This window comes from Harpia harpyja, chromosome 11 (assembly GCF_026419915.1).
Source record: "Harpia harpyja isolate bHarHar1 chromosome 11, bHarHar1 primary haplotype, whole genome shotgun sequence".
In the NCBI taxonomy this organism is placed as follows: Eukaryota; Metazoa; Chordata; class Aves; order Accipitriformes; family Accipitridae; genus Harpia; species Harpia harpyja.
The window spans coordinates 3313260-3336424 of NC_068950.1; the positions used below are offsets into that span (position 1 = coordinate 3313260).

General features: G+C 40.5%; 1 protein-coding gene across 5 annotated transcripts in view; it reads right to left on the reverse strand.

The window, feature by feature from the left end:
* KDM4B (lysine demethylase 4B) overlaps nucleotides 1–23165 on the reverse strand; it is a 94841-nt gene that overhangs the window by 60623 nt on the left and 11053 nt on the right. For 3 of the 5 annotated variants that reach the window (XM_052800641.1, XM_052800640.1, XM_052800639.1), the window contains exons 2-5: nucleotides 19925–20081; nucleotides 17566–17741; nucleotides 16601–16715; nucleotides 14345–14538 (exon numbers count right to left, since the gene is read on the reverse strand). In XM_052800641.1, coding sequence (XP_052656601.1) covers nucleotides 14345–14538; nucleotides 16601–16715; nucleotides 17566–17741; nucleotides 19925–20059 — 620 coding nt within the window. In that variant the 5' untranslated portion in view covers nucleotides 20060–20081. Of the gene's footprint in view, nucleotides 1–14344; nucleotides 14539–15111; nucleotides 15285–16600; nucleotides 16716–17565; nucleotides 17742–19924; nucleotides 20082–23165 lie in introns of those variants that run through there. The other 2 variants (XR_008237085.1, XM_052800642.1) reach the window with 2 other exon arrangements.

Here is a 23165-nt window from a genome sequence, read left to right on the forward strand (position 1 = left end):
GAATTTGGGCTGCTATTTAAAACCAGTAAGAGAAACAGGAGGCTTCTGCAACTATTGCACAGATTGAGCTAGCTAGCTCAATCTAGACATAAAATGATTGATTACAAGGTAGAATAACAATGGAGGCGACATGGAAAGATTAGAAATTGCTGCAATCAAAGCAGTACTGTTATTGAGCATACAAACATCCACGAAGGGCTGGCTTTTGTGTACGACCTTATGGTACTATCCTCCCACTTTCACTATGAAAAATGGCCAGGCACTTGTTGGGGACAAAAATCCTTGACAGAGGGAACTGACAAAATGCTGTCGTTGAGTATGATTTGTTACCATCCCTCTTGCACCCACAGGCTGGGGCTCAGATCAACAGCAAAACATCTTTAATTCCAGAGACAACTGACAAGATTATGCATGGTAAAGCATATCCGACAATTTCCTTTTCTGTATGCATGACTGAATACATAGTATGGATATTTTCCTTTAGCACCCCAGCCCAAATACTAAATGTAGCAGGTTTCCTCTAGAAAAATACTAAAAAATCCCCACCCTATCAGAAAAAACACAAACCACATGTAAAACTACTTCCCTTCCCTGTCCCATTCAGATCATAGCACAAATGCATTCCACAGAGAAAAGGAAGGAGAAGAAACACTCCTCAAAATACTCTTTTATATCAATTGGCCAAAATAGACTACAGTATCCACAAATTGGGCTGTGTCGAGACTATCAGACCGAGAACTGCCCAGTGCTTCTCCCTTGTTGACAGAAGCACTTTCGTGACATCCCTCTGCCTGAGCAAGACTGAATTAGGTGTAGAGCAGGACTAACTTTGATCCAGCCTCGAGCAAACACTTCCTTTTAACCACAGCAAAGACAGAGCAAGGATTTTCCATTGCCCCAAACAACCTAAACCAAAGAGAAGTGGTAGTGGCAGCATAAATATTTTAACAGCCCTTCTTAAGAACCATCTTCTTATAGACTACTTCTGCTTCAGAGAAAACATCTGCAACAGCCAACATAAAACACAACAGTACTGAAAATGTTGACCTTGAGCCACTGCTTCAAGTGCAGAATCTGTCTCTTCTGGTTCAACCTGGTTCCCCAATAAAAGCAAAGTCTACATAAATAGTGCTAAGCCAGCAACTGTTTTAAGATATATCAAACTTCCAAGAAACCGGGCTTGCAAAAAAACCAAGAGACTAATGCCTTAAGTACGTACTTCCAAGGGTCAGCCTTGCAGTGGTTGACCAAGACAAAGGGCCAAGCTTAACCTGAAAACCTGCCACTCAGCAATTTGTCAGATTACAGCATGAATAATGTCTTGCTGCTTTGCCAGGGAATACAAGATTTACGGAACAGGGGAAAAGAAAAAAATCGCAAGATAAAAAATAGTTATAGCTATGTGACTCAAATGTCATCTTAGCCTGAAGTCAACAATCTGAAAGTAATATACTGATCCTTTTAAATTACCTTTTTCTACTCTTTCTACCAAAACGAGAAGGTCCCTGAAATGGATTAAGTATCACCTCTACAAATATGGAGCTTGCTGTTCTACGTAAAAGACTTTCAGCTTACAGACTTGTTTCACAAAACCTAATTCCAGCATTTCTGATGTCTACTTCCATGCAATTCTCTGGGTTCCCAAGTATACTGCAAAACTGAGTCTGATTGTAACTACCAGACATCAGGATCAGGGGTCCAGAAGGTATTTGCCCCAAAGCTACAAATGTGTTAGACAATGGTTTTGCTACAATGGTAGTTTGCTTTCGTTAACATAAGTTTAACTGGACGGTCCCCTTTTTGTCCTTAACACAAAAGAAAGATCCTTCCTATTTGCCATAAAGGATGTCATTAATAGTGTAATTTTCTTGGTGTTTTGTTTATTCCCCTGGAATGGCTTGATGGATGCGGATAATTATCAGACTATAAAAGCCAGCAAATGTGCTATTTTCTATCGCTCTAAATCATCAAACAAATAAAGTGTGAAACAGCATTTTTGAATACAATTTTCCCCTCTAATGGCTTAGAATTATTATCAGGAACAATGAAAATAAATAAGCAAATGTCTTGTGAGTTAAGAATTAAATGACTATGTCAGTAAAAAAAGGCAGACAGACCATCCTAGGATAAAAGGACCAGTTTAGAAGCCATTAAGGGATGACATAACAGGGAATTCACTACAGCAGTGACAGCTTCCAGCATCAGGTGCTCTTCAGGGACTTTCTAGTCTAGCACAGATTCTGTCCTCACCACTGCTTCTTCAAAGGGGGTGCAAACCAATTTTGTCATCTTCTTGGCCACTGAGAGCTATTAAAAACTTCATCCATAACAAAGGCAATCCTCAGCCTGCTCACACCCTCTCCACTGGTTTCTCTCTGTTCAAGAGAAACTGTTCTCAACCTGAAGCTATCACTAGCTTTGGCAGAGGACCAGACCATCCTGTCCCTTAGTTCAACCTCCTCCCAAAGCTTCCAAGACCTTTTCTTGCTACAGTTGTCACACACACAGAGTTTTTGATAGTTACACCACCTTGTCTCCCCACCTCATTACACGTCAGCCTCTCCTTGCACCAACACAGAGCAATTAAGCAGTGATAAGATTACTAAATCTCATGCACCCACTCTCTACTAGGGACTCGGTACCATGGGCAGGAGGTTCAACCACAAGGCTTCGGAAATGTCACTTCACTCCGATTCATGCGAGAAGGTAAGAAAGTTAATTTCACAGTGTCTGCACAAGGTCTGGCCAAACAGGCCCCACACAGTTTAACATGCTATAATTACTGAAATAAGGAACAGAAACAAAAAGAGAACAGCACATTTAAAATGCCTAAGACCATGTGTCAAGCTGAGGGTTAGTTATCTGTCTTCAAAGCAGATTTAGTTGTGCCAAGAATACTGACCCTTTGAAGATTCAAATGCCAACCTACTCTCAGTCATGACAGGCAGAATAAAAAGCTATTATTTCAATCCCTCCAAGACAAAGTGTGTCCATAAATGCATAATCTGAATGCTGACCTTCAACATCTTTAGCCCCCATGACAGCAGCAATGCTTCCAAAGAAAACCCCTTAGTCAATCAAGAATATTTATCACCCAACAGAAGACATTAAGAACCACCACTACATACAGGGTAGTCCCTCATTTGCAAAGTTCATATCCTGCTTCTAAGGCCTAATTTTTCTGCAAGGTAAAACACTTATAATACTGTGTCTCCTAGCAGTGTCAAAGTAAAGCCAGAGCAACAGAAGTAGCTTTTTCCACACTATTTTAAGCTGTTTTGCAGCTTGAATGGAAAAAAGAAAAAAAAAAAAAAAAAAAAGGTATTTCAACAAGAAGAATGGATTGCTCCTTCATCGATAGCACTATCATCTCCCTCCCTTTCATGGTCACCTCTCTTTTCCTCACCTTTAGTTTCCCCCATGTTTAGCCTACCTTCATCCCTCTCTCCCTCCCAGTTTGTTAAAAGACAGAAATCAGCTCCTTTTCTTCCTCTCCTCATCACCATCTGAGGTTACCCCACAGTGAATTTGCTGTAAGTATCCAGTTTCCTTTCTCAAGATCACCATTTGGAAAGGAAAATCTCTGGCCTCCCTCTCCATCCCCTTCTGTTGTGGCTCCTTTACATCAAGAATGCAAACACATGCTCTGGAGATAAGATCACACATGGATGAGAGCGCTCCTTGTTCCTAGGAAAGAACCTTTATCGAGTGTCTGCAGTTTTATCTTTAATGGATCATTTTACAGGACAATAGATGATGGAATTCAGTATCTTTAACCAGCAGTGTCAATGATTTCAAATAATGACATTTTTATTGAAATACACATAGGGAGAAAGATAAACACAGAGGCTGGGGAGTATCTGCTCAAAAAGCCATAATAAGGAGTAAATAGGTAATGACAGAACAAGATTACAACCACACAAACACACCAAATCAACCTGTCTTCTAAAGCTCGGAGAAAAATGAGCTCTGCAGACAGCTGCTCAAACACAATCCTTTGGGAACCAGCACAGGAAGAAAATCAGGACAAAACCTGCTCAGAAAGGGCCTGGGTAACAGTAACCATTCTCAGCACTTACACCACAGGGCCTATTTCATTCAGGAAGATCTCTTTTCCATGCTCATAGCTGCCTCATTATCAACCCCATTAACCCCCCCAAGCACAATATGAAGAAATGGCAAGCAATTTAAGCAAGATGAGAAACTTCCTCCTTCCCTTAAGAAACTAAGTTTGTGCAACTACAAACTCTCCATTTGTCTTCCAGTGACAATGGGCAGAATATCTCAGGTCACTTTGCAGCTGGGATCAAATCCGTATGGATTGACCATTGAAAGATTAGAGTCAAACCTAATGGCCAATCGCATACTGCTAAAAGACTCTTTAACCCTTAAAGTTGTCATGAGCTAGAAATAGTATTAAAGAGGCATTAGTTTCAGGAAGTGACATTCAACAGCAGCTTTTTAAAACTTTGATTTTAAAGCAACATTAATTTAAGAGGTACACCTGAACTCACAACTACAAGATCTGCACAAAACAACTGAGCAATTTCACAGTGTTTCACTAACCCAAAACTCAATGAATACAAAAAGATTTTTCCAGAACTCAAATGCAATTTTTAAATACTATTTTAAAACAGAGAGTTTAATATGAACAACCATCTGCTCTTGGAAAGACTATCAATGTACCAGTCCAGTTAGCTTCATAGCAACAAATGCCAGGCACCAAGCACAAAATTACAAATCACATTGGAGCGACTCTCCCTCCTCACGTACAAAATAAACCCATAGTCTGCTTCTGCATGCAGTGAATGAGCAGCATGAAGGGGGTATTTAACTAAGAAAAGGTGTTTTGGGAAAAACATTATGAAATCATTTATTCATTCAGTTTGGCCAAGAAGATAATTAGCCTACAATTCAACAGAGATGAATGACTACAATATTCATCCCCTTGCCATTCTCCACTATTTGTTTTAAAGAACCTGTTCACATCAGATTTATTTCCCAAAACTGGCAATCAGATTATTAATTACTGGTTGCTTTCTGTAGTGGATAAAGAAAAGCAAAGATTATGCTTCAAAGACCTTACATTCTGAAAAAAAAAAACCACAAACAAAAAAACCCACAAACCTCATTGCAACTTGCAGAAACAAGGAGAAAAAAGGTAACCAGGGGAGATCACAGATGTTCCTGTCTTGTACCAACTGGACTGTGAGAGCTGCCTCCTTTACTGGGCACAGGCACACGTACACTCCTGCTCGCTGCTTTTGGAAAAAAATATGGGTAATTTTCTACAGCAGAACAAAAGAAATCTGGTCACTAGTAATGAAAGGTATTTTTGGATTAGGAAACCCCTTGTGCTAGAGGTGCAATGCCTCTACACACACGCTCTTTTCTTTTTTGAGGAAAAAAAAATAATTCCAAAGGTTTAATGGTCATCATCCATCAAGCTGCATTGTTTCAAACTACAGCTACTACTTTGAAGCTACTGCCTATGTTCTTGTCAGCATCAAAGCTAGAAGTGTTATAGCTAAGATTTGATAAAGATCAGTGACACAGTTTGTAAAGTTTCCTTTATTTCTTCTACTTGATCCCCTTTGTCATGTTGATTGGCCAGTTAGAAATGAAGTGGATAGAAACCCTGCATATACATTACTTTGAACATTAACTAGTTAACAATTGCACAGCACTCAGAGGACGCAGAGTGCTATTTAAAGTACTGTGATTACTATAGGCTTCTGTTATTTTAAACTACACTTGTACTGCACTTGGCATCACCCAACGTCAATTTTCTCTGCTGAGTAAAGAAAAAAATCCCCGCTGATTTCTGCCAATGTGTTAACAAAATGGGAATAAAGACAAAGCTCTGCAGTACCACTGTTGGTTCCTTCTGGTCTTTCCAACCCCTGCTTTCAGCGCCATGCCAAGCCAGAATTTGCAAGCTCATTCTCCCACAGGGCCCAAGTCAGATCAGGCTGAAAGAGTTACATGAAGCATGGAAGCACATCTCCCTCCCATCTTGTCTCAGTGGCGGAGTGCACTGTTCAAAAGCCTCAGTTATTAAAACCAATCTGTGATCCTGTCAGACTTCCATAGATCTTCATTTCAAATCAGGCCTGAGCTTTGAGCAGACACTTTCAAAACGCAAGAATGAGTTGCAGCAAGAGCCTTCTTGGATCAAAGACATGCTTCTCTCAATCCAGACTGGGACTACTGAGCTGTGATGAATTATTAGTGCTGGCGGAAACAGCAGTACATGCATTAAACACTGTGTCAGTGGAGTAGAAGCCCACTTGAAGACACTGCTGTAAAAATGAGGATGTGATCTCAGATCAGCATTACCACCTTCCAAGATCGTTACGGAAAGGTACAAAGACAAAGCATAGATGGGAAGGATCTTCACTTTACTAGGTTAGGTACAACAACTCACAGATGAGCCCCAATCTCTAAGAGTTTATAATTTCAACAAACTAAACAGGCCCAGTAAAGATGGACATAAAATGCACAGACAGAAAACTAAAAAATGGCAGCAAAGTACATACTAATACCATGCCTTTTGCAGTGGATTTAGACAAGAATAAGCAACAGAAAGAGCAAAGGACTTTGTGGGGGAAGTACATATACAGAACAGAGCTGAGTAAAAGGAGGAGGGAGACCGAATGGGTACAAGCAGCCAGCTGGCTGGCTCAGGTCATTTCATCCATTCTCTTACAGAGCAACAGTCCCTCCTCAGACAAGTTCCATAGTTGATCCCATCAGTCCAAGAGTCTGGCTTGATCTTCATAGCATTTTCTCTCAAAGTTAAATGAGGGTGAATGAAGAAACGCAACGCGCAAGTCCTACCTCCCCAGAATACCGTGCCTCCTGTGCATCGGAAAAATTACCTTTTAATAATCTGTCTACTACAGCATAATAAAACACAACAAAAATCTAAGTCTATTAAAAAGAAAAATCTCTCCACTATTCCAGCTGCAGGCACCTGATTGAGAAGATAATCCACATAACACAAGTTAGAGCTCATAACTCTCCATGTAGTTTGGTTTGATGACTTAACCACATTAAAACCACTCCAGTCACCCAAGATTTAGTCTCTGTACAATATGTCGATCCCTCGGATTTTCAAAGCAGACTATCAGCTAGCATCCTTCCCTTTCTAATGAGACTTACATCATCCTTCACCCACAGCACCACCTCCAGGACAAACAGAACCCCTCCGACCTGAGGGAAGCCTGGAGGAAGGCTTGTTCGAATATTACTAGTATACTGTGGTTTGTATTGATTAACTAATGACTGCGGTATATGAAGCTTGAAAGGCTGTATTAATAACTCACTGCTGCACTGCTCTCATTTATCAATGAATTACAGGGGGATGCAACTCTGCATCTCAATATATCACTCCTTTCACAAATCTCAGAGCAAAATCAACATGCACACAGATTCTCAATGCAGAAAGCCTTTCCAAAGCAGCTTTCACCTAACAGTTTTGGAAGAGGTAGGAGAGTGAAAAGCTGTTCTGCCTGGCCATACTTTATCTCACTTTCCTTTTATTTCTTTTAATGAATATCACTGTTCCTTTCTCTATCCCTTTTATCAACAGAAAAGGGTCTTGCTTTGCCAAATCTGCCTGAGAGCAAATGGTGTTGCAGCTAATCTATAAATCAACCATCACCATAAATTCTACTCTTTCTCCATCCAAAACTGCAGAGCTGTAAAACAGATTACATGGGATAGCAGAAGCAGAAGGGAAATTTGTGAGCTGCAAGGAACCCATCACAGCCAAATGGCCTTCCCCTGCCCCTCCTTTCTCCCCCACTCCACCCCAACAAGCCTATAAATCTCTACTGTCAGGAGTGGAACACACAAACCACAAATGTGTGCACACATTTAAGAGCAAGGCAACCCCACACATTTTGCATGGAAGACTGATGCAGACCTTGGGGATCGAGGGAGGAAAGGCTGTAGAATCTTCTTCTGAATTCCCTAACACCAAGAAATAGGAAAAGTAAAACTCAGGGGGGGAGCAGATTTTCTGTTTGGAGCAAAATGAAAAGTCATAATGTAACAAGTTCAGAGTCATCAGTTCCCTCAAGGGCAAAACGCATATGTGATTCCAGCTAATCTAGCTTTAAGAAACTCACGGGATCTCCAGGGTGCAAGGGTTACTGAGATCCCAATAATCAAGACTTATAATCACATCTGATCAATTCAGCAATTCAACTGCCTTGTGCAATGGCCCCCTAAGGGAATGTAATAGTTAGAAGGCAATAAATGATGCAAGGGACAAGGGCCCTTCCCCCCTGCTGCCATACAATTCAGTATCAAACATTAAACCCAGCTGCTTTAAATGAGATTACATCAAGCTCGCAACAAACGGCAACATATGTGAGAGTGTGTTAAAGCAGAGGGATAGTGCAGCATACCACATGGGGGAAATGGGGATAAGGACCCAGCATCCTGCACTGAAAACGAAGGAGAGAAGCTGGAAGAGTTCAGCTCCATGACTGTATTAGGTCATTTTCTTTCTCCAAGATAGTTTTCCAGGGATTAACATTTTCTATCCTGGGGGGAGGATTGGACAAGGGTTCTGACTCAGACAGCTGCAATGTTCCCTAAGACAACAATGAAAAATAAAATCAGCAGGGAGAGCCTCAGCACTTGCATATCTGCAGCTGCTTTAGTATATGCTTTTAGCCAAGAATAAAGAGGGCTCCTTTTACAAGCCTCTCCCAGGGGAACAATCACGTCTAGCTTTAAATCTCCCCATCATAGCACTGTTAGAAAGTGTAAGGCTTCCCTATTGATGGTGGCATCAGTTGCAGATACTACAAATTTATTAAATGGTAGATGTTACAAGTAAGTCCTCCCATGGACTTGTTTTCCTCAATTCCTACAGACAGACTTACCCTATACAGGGAAGCTCGCTAGACACCTGGAGGAAGGAAAGCAGAAATTCAAAAATACTTTAACCAATAAAGTTTTCAGATAACTCTATGGACTTTCAAATAAGCAGTCTTAAGACTTTTACAGGACAGAATTCCAGAAGTGTTTTTTAAAATGTAATTGTATCTGTGACCAGTGCTTTCAATTAATCATATTATTTTAAAGTTCCTTTGGTAATTTGTCCTTAATTCCACATAAACTGCTGTTCTGGCATAAATTGTACTTTGTGATATCAAAGTCAAACAGATTAGGCATGATCCACTTTCAGCAAGGGAACGTTTTGGAGAGGAGACCATAGAACTTAAAAGCTAAAGCTGGCTCCCTATTTTAATTGAAGGGGATTAAACATCCATCATGATAAGGAAACAGGGACATTTTATAAAAATCAATTACCATCCTCAGTGTCACTCTGGTTTAACACCTGCAGTTTCCGAGAGAAAAAAATACAGTGTAACATCCCATTAGTACTTACAGAAGGTATATTAAATATTGTTGCTATACAGCAAGATCAGTCACAAAGTATCTGAGAAAAATAACCTTATTACCCAGTCAGGTGTAAAAGTGTTGACAAAACAAGATACAGACATTACACCTCCAAAGTGTATCCATCTAATTCACATTATTGAGATTTAAAGTTTCCTTCGGCACTTCCCTACCACTGGAAGCCCTCAAGGTAGGTATTCCACATTTTTATAGAGATGAAACAAAGTGATGGTAGAGTATCGCAGTGTTTAAAAATACGCTCTTGAAATTGCAAGGGCTGAGATGCATACGTTCCTCAATAAAATGCCATAATAACCATAAAGTATGAGGCTTGGCATTCAGTTTTGTTGCTTCTGTCATTATAAAAATCAGTCTTCTGTTAGCATCGTTTGACAATATGCTCTATTTTAGATCTCAGCATATGAATGTATAAGGTAATTATACATAATATGTATAATTGATACAGTAAAAACTCCTACCACAAGAGGTTTAATACAGGGCTGCAAAATGAAATACATTCAAACTTTTGAAAAAACTGAAGACAGACTATGAAAAGGTTGTAATTAAACTACTAATGGGAGAGGGACATTTTATAATTTGAGAAACAAGCAAGCAAGCAAAAGACTCAATCTGGCAGCTCCCTGCCTGAGAAGCTTAACATGAAGTTACACAACAGCTCCAATTCCTGGTATGTTTGATGGAAAGTGCCCACACCTTCCATGCTACCTCTTCAGCCTGTCAGACTGATTTTCCAGTTAAAAACAACAGTGTGACTACAATGTAGACCAGATGCATACGCCTGAGAAACAGCACATCAGAAAAGATGATCATCTTTGATATGAGGCAAGTATAACCCAAAAGGGGCAATATGGATTTCTTTGCAGCAGCAATCGTTATGGCTAAAGATATATAACAGTGCTTATTCTTCTTGGTACAAGACGACAGAATTTAAGAAATAAATGCACTGCAATCTACAGGCATAGATAAATCATTTAATGAGACTGGAAGCAGGAAAAATGCTGTCTTCCATTAACCCCTTTCCTCTCCCTCATCACTGGATGACTGCTCAAGTATTTCACTTAGTGCTGAACAATTTTTTAACCTGCATCCCCAGTGACACAACTCTGTGTAGACAACTGACATTGCTGCAGCCTGTTCTACTCTGCTTATGGAAAGAAACAGTACAAGAAAGTGTTGGCAGCAGGACTTCTCTGCAGTGACAGAGACACACATTAATCAAGGAGCTGTATGACCAAGCAGATGCTCATTAGGTTGTACAAAGCAGCCATCTTCAGTTGTTGAGCCATAGACATTTATTTTAACTCTAATCCCAACAGTCCCCACAGCACCTGTTTTGTAAGAGGTATGACCCAAAATTCCAAAGACAGAAATGAAAGACACATACGAAATACTTCAGTAACTATCCTCCCTGACCCATGAGACAGATTCCTTTCTCAGCTTATCTCTGTCCATTGAGGTGGCTTCTCATGGTCTGAACATATCATCCAGACCTCCCCAAGAAGGTACTCACCTCTTCCACAGCAAATAAACATACAGATTTCTTGTAGAACCCACTTGAATGAGGTCTGGGAGGCAACCTCAATCAGCCCAATTCCTTTCTCGCCATCGTAAGTAAACAGCTGGTTGGTTCTCACCACTCCTACGCACTGCCCTGCAAAGCAAGGCTTTGGTTGCACAGCCTGGATTAAAGTAGCCTAAGATAATTTATGAGAGATATGAAGAAAGAGTTATGGTTTTTAACAGACAATTTTGAAGCAGAATACTACCAATATACAGAGTCCTTTGTTTCACTATATAAATATCTCTGACAGCCAAACAATAACTCTGTCTCTTATTTTAGAGCTCAACCCCAAACTGGTAGACTTCGTAACTCTCCACACTCCTGCTATTCCCCGAGGTGCTTCTAAAGATGATCACTGTCAGAGTCAAAGAGTCTATAAAAAGGATGAAGGAAGCTGGGAAATTTCCACAGAGGTGGTGCCAGAAAAACAGAACTTACATTTTAGCCATCTTTGAGTAAAGCCAGGCTGCACCACCAGAATTTCATCACTGAAGTCCAAGAGCTCCCCCAGCTGAGCTCTAGGAAGACTGCAGTCGAAACCAGAAGACGGGTGATTGCTCAGGTACCTGGAAAGTTCCAGGTCTGCTCAAAGGGGTATTCAGATCTACTCCTCAGAAGCCAATGCTTGTTCACAGAAGAGCTTGAGAATTCATTAACAGAAGCTGTCATAGTGAAGAATAAGGAAGAAATGACTTGGGCAAGTGGCATACTCTTGCCTTATGCTTAAGGGAACAGCAGGGAGGCCTGCCAAACCAGCAGTGGCATCCTGTCACAATACATCTAGTTTTGTCTTACACACTGTCTATATAAGAAAACTCCATTGAACGGGAAAACGTTTTGCCCAAAACATGGTCTGTCCTCAAAATCTTCATTCTTCCCCAACTGTGTTAGGTTTACAGAACTAGTTACTATAAAAGAACTATACAAACACAGAATGGCTGGATGAAAATCCTCCCTTTTTAAGTGGGTAAAAGTACCTTTTTTTTTTTCAAAACAAAACAACAAACCAAAAGCCAACCAGGTGCAGAGCACCTTCCTGCTTTGATTTTTTACCAGCAACGCCTGAGCTCCTTTACAAAACAATTTTATGATTTCTATTCTCTATTCCAATTATAAGCAGTAGTGACTGAACTCTTCAACAACCAAAACCGCTCTTAGGGGAATATTAGGTGTCCCCCAGCATCTTCTCCAAATCCTCAGAAGATTAGACAGAAATAAAAGCTATCAAGAACTTCTAATCCAATGTTTGCCAGATACAATTTTCCATCTACAGTTTCCACTTCTTTCTGATACTTAACCTCTTCACACACACATGCTACACAAAGGTGTTTCAGGTTTTACTGTCTATAGAGGTTTGTTTTGTTTGTTTCTCTACTATGCAATCCGCATTTCCCACGGAAACAACAGCAAATACACGGACATAAGGAAAAACCACTGTTTAGTAAAGATGAGGCAACAGCTTCATGCAATGAGTTTATCATCCTTATGATACACACAGTATGTGGATATCCACATATTGTATCTACAATACTAAAAAAAAAAAAAAAGGAAAAAAAGGAAAACCACCCCAAAAAACCTCAAAACACCAAAAACTCCCCACCAACACCACCCCCCCCAAAAAAACCCAAACCTACATGAAACCAAACAATAGCATGAAGTTCCTAAGATGCATGCAAGAAGAAAAACAGTTTAGGTCAGCCTAAAAATACTTCATGTATACTTCATTGAACATCTGTTCTCTAAATTTTGCTCACAATGTAAGAGTTTGTGGAACAGCCATTATTTTCATGCTGTAACCAGCTTCTCTTTTCAAGGTAATCTGTTGTTCTTTCTACTTTTTGAAAGCGATAACCCTCTATTCTGGACTCGGAACAAAAAAGCAAGCAGAAAAGACAGATGAGGCAGAACTGATAAACACGCAGGCATGAAAGGAGCAGTCAGAGACAGCCACAATCGCATGACCCTAACGCAAACCTCAGGTCAGTTGCTCATATGACTAAGAGCAGCCAGCTCTCAAGAGGACACTGGCTTTGCTGGTGGTCACTGGGCTGTATGGGCAAAGGAGAGGACAGGCTCCTCGCGTGCTGGTGGCACCACCTACTGGGGATGGGGAGCGAAAAAAACCCACATTTGATGACCTGCTGCTGAAGATGGAAGGAAAAAACTGACAGTATGTAAAATGTGAGAGAGCGTGTCACATTTCATTCCTAATCCAGAGATAGGTTTCTTCAGATCAAGCTTGTTTACAGAGATTCTGAAAAATCCTTGTGCATCTGCCTGAAAGAGGGAGACTAAGAATCAGGTATGCTGGGGAGATTTTCTGACATGTTGGAAAGATTTTTAAAATTCACATTAAGACTATAGCTGAACATTGCAGATTCAGCCCCTCCTTCCACTCCTTTTCAAGACTGTAAAAGAACACTATATCCATTCATTACAGCCTCTTTGCTGTTGGTAGCTTTTATATGCCCACAGGCACTAACAGCCTGGAGATACCTGGTGTCCCTGGGGACTCATACTGCAGAGATGGGAGGATCTTGTCTGCCACTGCCAGGGCACAATGACAGCAGCTTCACAGTGACATTTAAGCTCTAATTTGCATGAAAATGTCAATATTTATTAGTCACATCAAGATCTTCAGTAAAGCTCTTCCACGTTGCTAAGTGTGTCTGGCTATACTTTTAAATAGGAGGCTTGAGAAAAAAGTAGACTGGTTCTTGGTAACATATTCTGGATTTCCTAACTTCTTAATTTCACCCTTCTCTATTGATTATTTTTGTTTCTTCCAATCAGTCTATGCATCAACAGCATTGAAAAATGCTTATCATCACCCTAACAATTGACTGAAAAAGTAACCCTTTGACCTACCTTGTCCCTGGAGTTGTAAGCATACTTACATATTTAAATAATGAAAATTTTAAAGTAACAGATGTTTCCTGCCTACAGCACAATGCAAGAACAACAGTCTCTCACTATTAAAGTGCATCTGAAGCATCCACACATTCCCACCATCATTTGTTCTCCCACATAATGGGACTGCTCTCCTGTGTATTACTTTCCAAAAAGCCCCAAGTGCTGAAATCTGTTTTTACTTGTCATGTCAACAAGTCTCCCTAATTCTGCTACTTTTCCAGAAAGTCGGGAATTAGGCCTCCGAGCAAGTCAGCATGAAAGAAAGTAAAACTGCTTTCAAATGTAGAGTAGGAGAGGGGAAAAAAAAAGGGAAGTGAGAGACTAAGAGGCCTGATGGAATTAGGTAGACCTGAAGAAAAGGGTATTGCAGTGGCCTTTAAGTGAGGGCAAAGGTTTGTAGCCACTGTCTGTAGGTACTCTATCACTTACCACGATTTTGGCTCTCCAAAATGCAAGTAGTTGATACTGTAGAGATCCATGTCCTCTGTATGCCAAGCAAATGTTGTCTTCCACATCCCAAAGTAGAGGTAGGGAGTGTTTACACCTTCTATAATAATGCCACACTCATGTTCCACCATGTCTAAGAGAGTGTTCAGATTGCCAATATTCCATTCTTCCACCTCCTGTAATTCAAAAGAAATTTTTGTACTAGAACATATCAGGACTTGCTAAGCAGAATAACAGCCCACAGCTTCCTTTCAATGCCTTAAAATGTGGATATCCTAGTGTTATCTGCATTAATTTAATTCCACCTCCTGCCAGAAAGCTTACTTTCAGTGTTCATCAATAACCATGAAAAGGATGCATTACCACTACTTTGTGGCAAAGGGACTGATTACTAGCTTCTCATTAAATGCGTTCTCTGAAGAGGCACTTGTACTACGTGATACTCTACCATTCAGTAAACTGTTCAACTAACAAAGATAAACTAAGGGTAAAATACACATCTGTCCCAGACGTTCTTCACCTGATGAACACGTATCAGCTGATGAGAAACACTAGCCTTCAATGTGGCCAAAGTGGCAGAGGCCTCTACACCAGCTCCGTGCTTCAGATACAAGAACAGGGAAGACAGTTTTGTTGTTATCAATATTCAAACAGAAAGAGAATAAACAGAAGTTCTAAATCCGATAGTTGGTTCTCTCTACTTCAATTATGAAATAGAGAAGTCACATAAACTGGTACAAATTTTTAACCTTGATATTGCCTGAAGAGTAATACAGTCTCCAAAAGGAAACAGTTTCCTTCAGAGCCCTTGCATGCAAGTAACTGATAGGTATGCGAGCAATCCCAGCTTCATGCTGCTTGCTGGAGTAACTGCAAGACAGTGAAACTCAAGCTGCTCAATCTTGAAACTTTGTAAATCAACCTGAAAAAAAAAAACAAACAAACCAAGGGCAAGGGAGAAAGGGCTGAAGAAAGGAAGTGGCTGAAAAGTGAGATGATGCAGAAGGAGAATGTTTTTCATGACTCACACCTCAATGCTTTCAACAATGTCAGTAACTGGACAGTAGGAAATGCTCTTTAGGTGTGACTGGTAATTCAATTATTTAATTTCTGCTTATAGGAACTTGAAGGAAACACAATGTATATTCGGTACATTGCAGAAGCTACTTCTCCTAAAGCTTGCTTTTGTGTCTGGTTATGTCACCTTCCCTGATCATACCATGGACAAGAATGTGATACTCTCATCAAAGCACTAAATACTATGGATAACTTTGATGTCTGTGGCTGTGAAGACCTCAGATATCTGTGTTTATTTCAGTTAATTCCATATTATACCCTATTGATAATAAAAAGACACTTCTACATTAACATTCAGTTTATACTGCAGACAATCAGACAACACTCCAAAAAAGGGCCACTTTCCACTCAAAAGAAAACTACAGAGGAAGGGCACTGCTTTAGATTAGCTGCCTAAACAGAGCAAGAAGATAAGCAACCTTTATCAGTTACAGCAGAAGAAACCACAACAGAATTATTTCAGACATAGGATGCAATTTCACCAAGGAAAAGCTTAAACAATTTGAATTGTAAAATAATTTACCATGCAGGTGCATTGTATCCCACTATAGCTGTCTACAAAGAAAAAATCCAAATGCAAGTATTTTAGTTGTGTGAAGAATCAAAAAAAGTATTTTTGATGAAGCACCCCATTCCTTGAAATGCTGCTTGTCTCTAGCTCTCTACAGTGCTTCAGCAGAAATCTATTTTATTCCCTCAAAAAAAAAAAACCAAAAACAAACCAAAAAAAACCCCCACAAACAAAAATCAAACCCTGCCATGACGGAGATCAGGATCAGTAGCTTGCTTTTAATTTACCTGCATACCACCACATGCACATCACTATGATACCAGTCCAGTTTTTTTTAACAACCTTTTCTGCAAGCCGTGTACAATTTTGGCCACACGCTTTGTAAGAACTCATTAAATCACTTTTTTCCCCTCATTTTTCTAGTAAAACTAAGCTTTTCACAGCTTCCATTGACTCTATTATCCTGAATCTCTGGGGAAGGTGGTAAGTTTAGTCACACTTTTGTAATGAGGGAAAAATAAAGGTATTATTTGCTTTTTTTTAAGGTTGCTAAATCAAATGAATTCTGAATTACTGTTCCTTAATAAGGAAAGAGCAATAAGAAAGTCAATAACCATATTTAAAATAAATGAGAGGAGCATTTCACTTACTGCATCATATAGCGAGCCACTGATATCAGCCCCATAAATTGGTGAGACAAATGTGAGGTTCTTCCAGTACTTGCGCTCCAAGTCTTCAAAATCTTGATGGCGTGGAGTACAATACCTGATAAGAACATGGAAAAGATAAGGATGTAAGAAGTCCTAAGGAACACTAATCACAGACAGATAAACAACTGAGAAGAACCATGCATTTCAAAGTAGGCCCACTCAGGAGATTACTGAAGGTGCATTTCATTTTTAATTCTACTCAGATTCATATAATCCACTGCCTTTTAAATCTTTCTACTCTTAGTGCATACTGACAAACAGGATGTGCACTCATGTGAAGCACCAGATCCCCATCCTAAGGATGCATGAGATTAAGTTATTACACAGGGAGCTGAAGGCAGGTAAAGCACTCATGTATATGCTGTGTTAGCAATATTTCAAAATCGATTGCATGATGTCAGTATTGGTCAAGTTAAAACCCAAGGTACTCCAGAGCTCCGGGAAAGTGACTCTGGAAAAAGGATGCAACTGCAGGTTGTTTCAGTTGGCTTGTCCCAGCTAACTGAAGTGCTCTGCAAAGTTCCCAGTCCCTTCAGAAGACACTCATGTTATTAGTATTAGCTCAGGCACTCCAAGATACTGTATTTCTACCTCAGCCATTAATACACCGAGAGCTCTTCTTTGAGACCCAAGCCATTCTTTTCAGGCAGATTCTTAGCCAAATACTGACTTTGAAGAATCTTTCTGTAACAACTCCCAGAAAAAGATCTAAGATATACCAAAAGCCACCAAGTTACAAACTTTTTTGAGATTCTGGATGTAAGCTTTCAAGAAAAAGCTGTTACCTCAAAAATGCTTCGTATTTAACAAGGCTACATTTTCTTTTCAGCTTGTTTCTAGAGAGAAAAGCTTTCTGCACAACTCCCCCATTCACAGTACAAGCGCATCACTTAACACCAACATACTTCTCGCTATTAGCCAGACGCCGGTATTCTCCCACAGTCATAGGTTTCTTCTGTATATTATACTGGGTGAATAACCCCGACTGTCCAGTAACCACCTGCTGAATAGGAGCTGGAATAACCATGTCATCAATGTCATCATAGGTTTTTCGGGGCTTCCATTCCTTGGGAGGAATCACCTGGAATTGGGAAGAAAAAAAAATAAAAATAATGAAAAAAGAAAAAAAAAAACCACACCACACTACTTCATGTTCACAAAAGGCAAACACAACCTCTACTGAAGAGAAACTGTTGAAGTGGAAGGTATTTCATCCTGCTGCTGCAGGTTATCAGATAACAGCAGCATCTCAAATAACCAGCACATATGACAAGACACCTGTTCTGCATCTGCTGAAGTGCAGGACTAGCTGACATGGTTAGAGGGCTGATCGCCTGCCTGCTAGCAGTCCCATCAGTACAGTGTCACAGAAGATGGCCAGTGTTGATAAGAAGATATATAGTTATACCAAGGAAACCCGCTGCATGCCAGAAGGACTGCACATGCTTTCCCTCCATAACAGCATTCCTCTCTCACCTACCATTCCACAAAGCTGCAGGAAGACTCCGTTCTATCAGTACGTTGCATCTCTGCAAGTCCTTAACCTTTATAGTAGTGTAAACAACTATTCCATCTAGAAGACCACTCACATTAGGGTTTTCTTGAGTGGTGGGTTTTGCGGTTTTTTGTTTGGTTTGTTTGGAGTTTTTTTTAACTAGGAAGGCTCAAAATCCTGTTGCATTATTGCTGTTGATGTTTTTTGTATTTGTAGGTGACACATCAGGGACCAACTCCTTAAATGAAAAGGGGTAAGGGGTAGAGAAGAACAAAAGAAAAGCATGGGGAATGCGTCCAGAACTCTTTCGTCACTCTTGGAGGCTGTGCAGAAAAACTGCTGCAAAGCAGTGCTGAATCTGGAAAAGCTGTAATTTTAAACAGAAGAGCTGCCAGCAATTCTAGGCTCAAGATCAGAGAACAATCAGTAGGACATTCAGCGGGCATGTGGAATGAAAAAATAAAATATCTGCAATCTAATTTGGTGTAAGGATTAACCAAAAAAAGTTACAGGAACGGGAGGACAAGTTACTGATTTTTGTGGGCATGGTTCCTCCAGGATATGATGAGCTCTACTTCCATTACAAGGCTCTGAACTGCAGTTGCAATAGAGACACACAAAAATTAACTTGAAATGCTCAAATTTAGTCCTACAAGTAGAGTAATTTCTTCACAACATCTGGAATTCACCAACAACCTTTATTAAAATAATCTACCCTAGCAGACTCATGGAATGTAATTGCTAGTACACTTGAATGGACAAGGAAACATTTCACAGAGAGCTTTTTATCAATACCCAGCTCTATTTAGAACTGTAATAAAAACTGTAATTGACCTATGTTTTAGAAGAAATAAGAATTACTTCATGCCTAACAGCTTTATTTCTCTGCTGTGCTTTATTAAGTTCTGCTAAATACCATACGTAACAACTACCTTGTCAGAACAAATGATCTCCCTCAGCCTGTGGTGCAACACAACACAGCCACAGAAATACTCTTTCTAATCAATTAGTCCTGATTTTTTCCAAGCAGTTGTATGTCAAGTACTGGAATTTAGAAGTTCACATGAAGAGTTCCCATAATGTTTCATCAGTTTCAGTGTAAAGATGCGGATGGGAAGGAAGCAGAAAGATGTTTTAGAGCTGGCTGGAGAGCTGCTTCCTAAAGGTCAAAAAGGCTTTCAGGTATTTTGGGAACCACACATGCATACAGGACACAACTACAGGTCTAGACTCAAGTCAGCATAAGGTGGTAGCCCAGAACATAAAAAGGGCAAGAGTAAAAAGTCTGCCCCCATTCACATAGATATGATTTAGACCCTCTCTCCCCCATCAAAACCTAAGCAGACTTCAAAGGCTTGATCCTTTACTCTATGCTCTGGGGGAGCTGAAAACCTCACGTCTCCAGCCCTTGAGGACCATGGCTACCACTATCCGTATCCTCAGCAACAGAACCAGGACATGGAAATACCCTTAACCCATCTCTGCAAGGACTGGGAATGTCCTCGTTTTCCAGTTAGGGATCAGAAAAAGACATCCTGCAAATAAACATTTCTTTCACTCTTATGAAAGGCCTGTAACTCCTATGCCTTTCCTCTCTCGGTAAAACAAGACAGAGATTGCAAGCACAATTTTCAAAAACACACTCTGCTTGACTACATGAAAGCAAACTGCTTCTGAGTGATAGAACTTCATAGACAGCTTACATAAAGCAGAGCCTCAGGAAGGCAGCCTTCAGGAAGCTTTCAACTACCTAAGCTAGGGCAACTCACCTTGGCAAGCCCTGCTCGGTGAGCTCCTTGCGATTCCATGTAAGCAATGTATTTCCCAAAGTCCCGAAATTCCTCAAGGGTGGGACGAAAGGTCATGATCTTACAGCCAGGGTTCTGCGGGTTTTCCGACCCCATATTTCTAGTTCGGCGGCAGCGCCTGAAGAGGGCAAACAAAAAGGAATAAAGAAGAGAGGCAGAAAAAAAATACTGATTAAAAACCTTTGTTTTCTTTCTAGTTGCTTCAATGAATTTCACAGAAAGGCATGGATATATTTTTCATTTCTCTCCCCTACTCCCCCAAGAAAGTATTTGTAAGCACTATCCTCTAACATGGATATGAAGAGCTTCTGACCAAAAATCCACTTAGTCTATTTGTTAGCAGGGCCCTAAGAAGGGTCAAGTATCAGGGAACTCCAGATACCAGCAACATCTGAGAGATCAGATAGGGCCTAAATATAGATCATAGACCTAACATCGCCCCCTCCATTCATCGTATGAAGTTGTATTTCATTAGAATGAGAGTCACGAACGACAAACTTCTCACCACCTTCAGCACCTATTTGGTGCATATGTGGAACTAGCTGCCCCTTGTGCTTCATCCTTTTCTGTATCTATGTTCAATAACAAAAGCTTTGGCCAGTGTTGTTTTTTTTTTTCCATGTGCTAGGCTACGTTAAACATTATAAAATTAGGGTTTTTAAACTGTAACTTCATTACACTTTGTATTTGCGATGTACATAAGACAAAACGAAGTGTCAGACAATTCTTAAAAGAAACGTAGTGCACAATTTCAAAACATCTTGCAAAGTGAAAAGCAAAATTGCTCGATTTACTTCCAAATTTGCAGGGGAAAAAAAACAAAACAAAACAAAACAATTCAGGACAAAAATAACAATTTTTAAAGTGAACCTTTGTAGAGCTATGCTGGAAACTTATAAAGGCAAACAAAAAGTCCTAATGGCATTTCAGTTGCAAATATAACTATGAAAATACTCTCTACGTCAGAAAAGCAGCTACAGCACATACAATATACTCAAGCTATCACGAGAGGGCAGTACGGGGCTTTTAAGGAATAAAAGGTACAGCAACACTATGTCAAATGTGACTGCTAAATCACAAGCAAAGTATGTTTGGATTTAAATTGATTTCAAACTAGCCAAGAAGTCTTCCAGATGCTACTAAAAGTACTCTTTGTGTTCAGAAAAACAAAACAAAACAGAGAAATACTGCTATATTAGTGTTTTAATCAGTGAGCATAGCACAAAACTCACACTTCTCCAAAGAGACAGCAGATACTCTCACCTGCCTCCCACAATTAAAAACATCACACACTAATTTGGACAGACTCAACACCCAGCTCACGCAGGGCACCAAGGTTTCCTTTACAATTTTAAATGGTTAAAACATTTTTTTCATTTCAAAGGCAAATGAACAGTTTTGACTTGAACTTCTAGAAAACAGAAAATTTTAGAATTTTTCAGAGTAACTTTTATGTAAAATTTGTTTCAAAACAATGGTCTGCGAGTCTAAGCCCTTCCCCAATGCAGTCTTTAAAGGAATTTCACGCATAAAATCTCAGCCTCTCATATGCTCATCCTATCCTCTAGCATCTGCCTGGTGCCTCCTCAACCGCAGCATTCCTGCACCCCTAAACTAAAGGCGATGTCAGAAGAGTTCTTCCCAAGCCAGCAGCCAGAGATGTAAGGCATACTCCATAATAAAATCAAACTATAATCATAGAATCATAGAATGGTTTGGGTTGGAAAGGACCTTAAAGATCATCTAGTTCCAACCCTCCTGCCACGGGCAGGGACACCTTCCACTAGACCAGGTTGCTCAAAGCCCCATCCAGCCTGGCCTTGAACACTTCCAGGGATGGGGCATCCACAACTTCACTAAGCAACCTGTTTCAGTGCCTCACCACCCTCATAGTGAAGAATTTCTTCATTATAACTAACCTAAATCTACCCTCTTTCAGTTTAAAGCCATTACCCCTTGTTCTATCACTACATGCCCGTGTATAAAGTCCCTCTCTGGTTTTCTTGTAGGCCCCTTTAGGTACTGGCAGGCTGCTCTAAGGTCTCCTGGAGCCTTCTCTTCTCCAGGCTGAACAACCCCAACTCTCTCAGCCTGTCTTCACAGGAGAGGTGCTCCAGCCCTCTGATCATCTTCATGGCCCTCTTCTGGACTCGCTCCAACAGGTCCATGTCCTTCTTATGTTGGGGGCCCCAGAGCTGGACACCGTATTGCAGGTGGGGTCTCATGAGAGCAGAGAGGGAGAATCACCTCCCTCAACCCCCAATATTGCACAATATCCCAGAGCAAAATCAAGTGATGAAAAAGATACTGTTCCACTCCCTTCACCCCAACAGATACTGCTAACAAACTGCATTTCCAACAGAAATTGTCGCACTCTTAAAACAAAAAGGCCCTTTAACCAACCCCTCCCACCTTCAGGGTGGCCCTGCCCAAAGAGATTTCCAGTCTTGCCGTACAGAAAAAAAATTGCTATGTTTCAGGGTCAACATTTTAAGATAAGAAGCATACTTGATCCATACCCGCAAGAACAATTTACTACACAAATGTTTTGCAGAAATACAAAAAGAGGAAAGAGTATCTCCCATCCCTGAGACGAACCACAGGAGTTGATAGGCTCTGGGCATCCATCTACCAGAGGTTTCCTCCAAACTACTGAAGAAAAACACTGTTCACCAGGAAAATACAGCTGATCCTGGTGAAGAGTCAAATAAAAAGAAAACTGACTGTCAGAGAAGTGGGACACAGACAGAAACCACCCCCAAACTTCTACTCCAATGCAATCTCACTGAGAATACTTCTGCTATTTTTAAACCGGCTCTAGAAATGCCACGAAAGTTCACCCGAGCGGGAAGCACCAAGTCAGGCTCTGCAGCAGCACTGCGCACCACCGGCTGGTTAGGAGTATCTGGCTCGGGAAAAGGAACTTGAATTCCATCCTGAGGAGGATCCATGCCAGCACCATCTGCTCCAGGGATGCCTTCCCAGTATTTTCAACTTTACCCACAACCTGGGGGGGGGGGGAATAGTCAAAGCCAGGTTTTATCCCATCTTTTCCTCAAGATTATCTCCAGAAATTCCAATTTTTATTCAATTAACTGGGAGCAAATAGTCAAAATACATACTCCAACAAAGGGGACGGGGGGGGTCAAAAACTACTTCATGCAAAGCTTAATCAATTAAAGGGTCTATCTGCCTCAATACA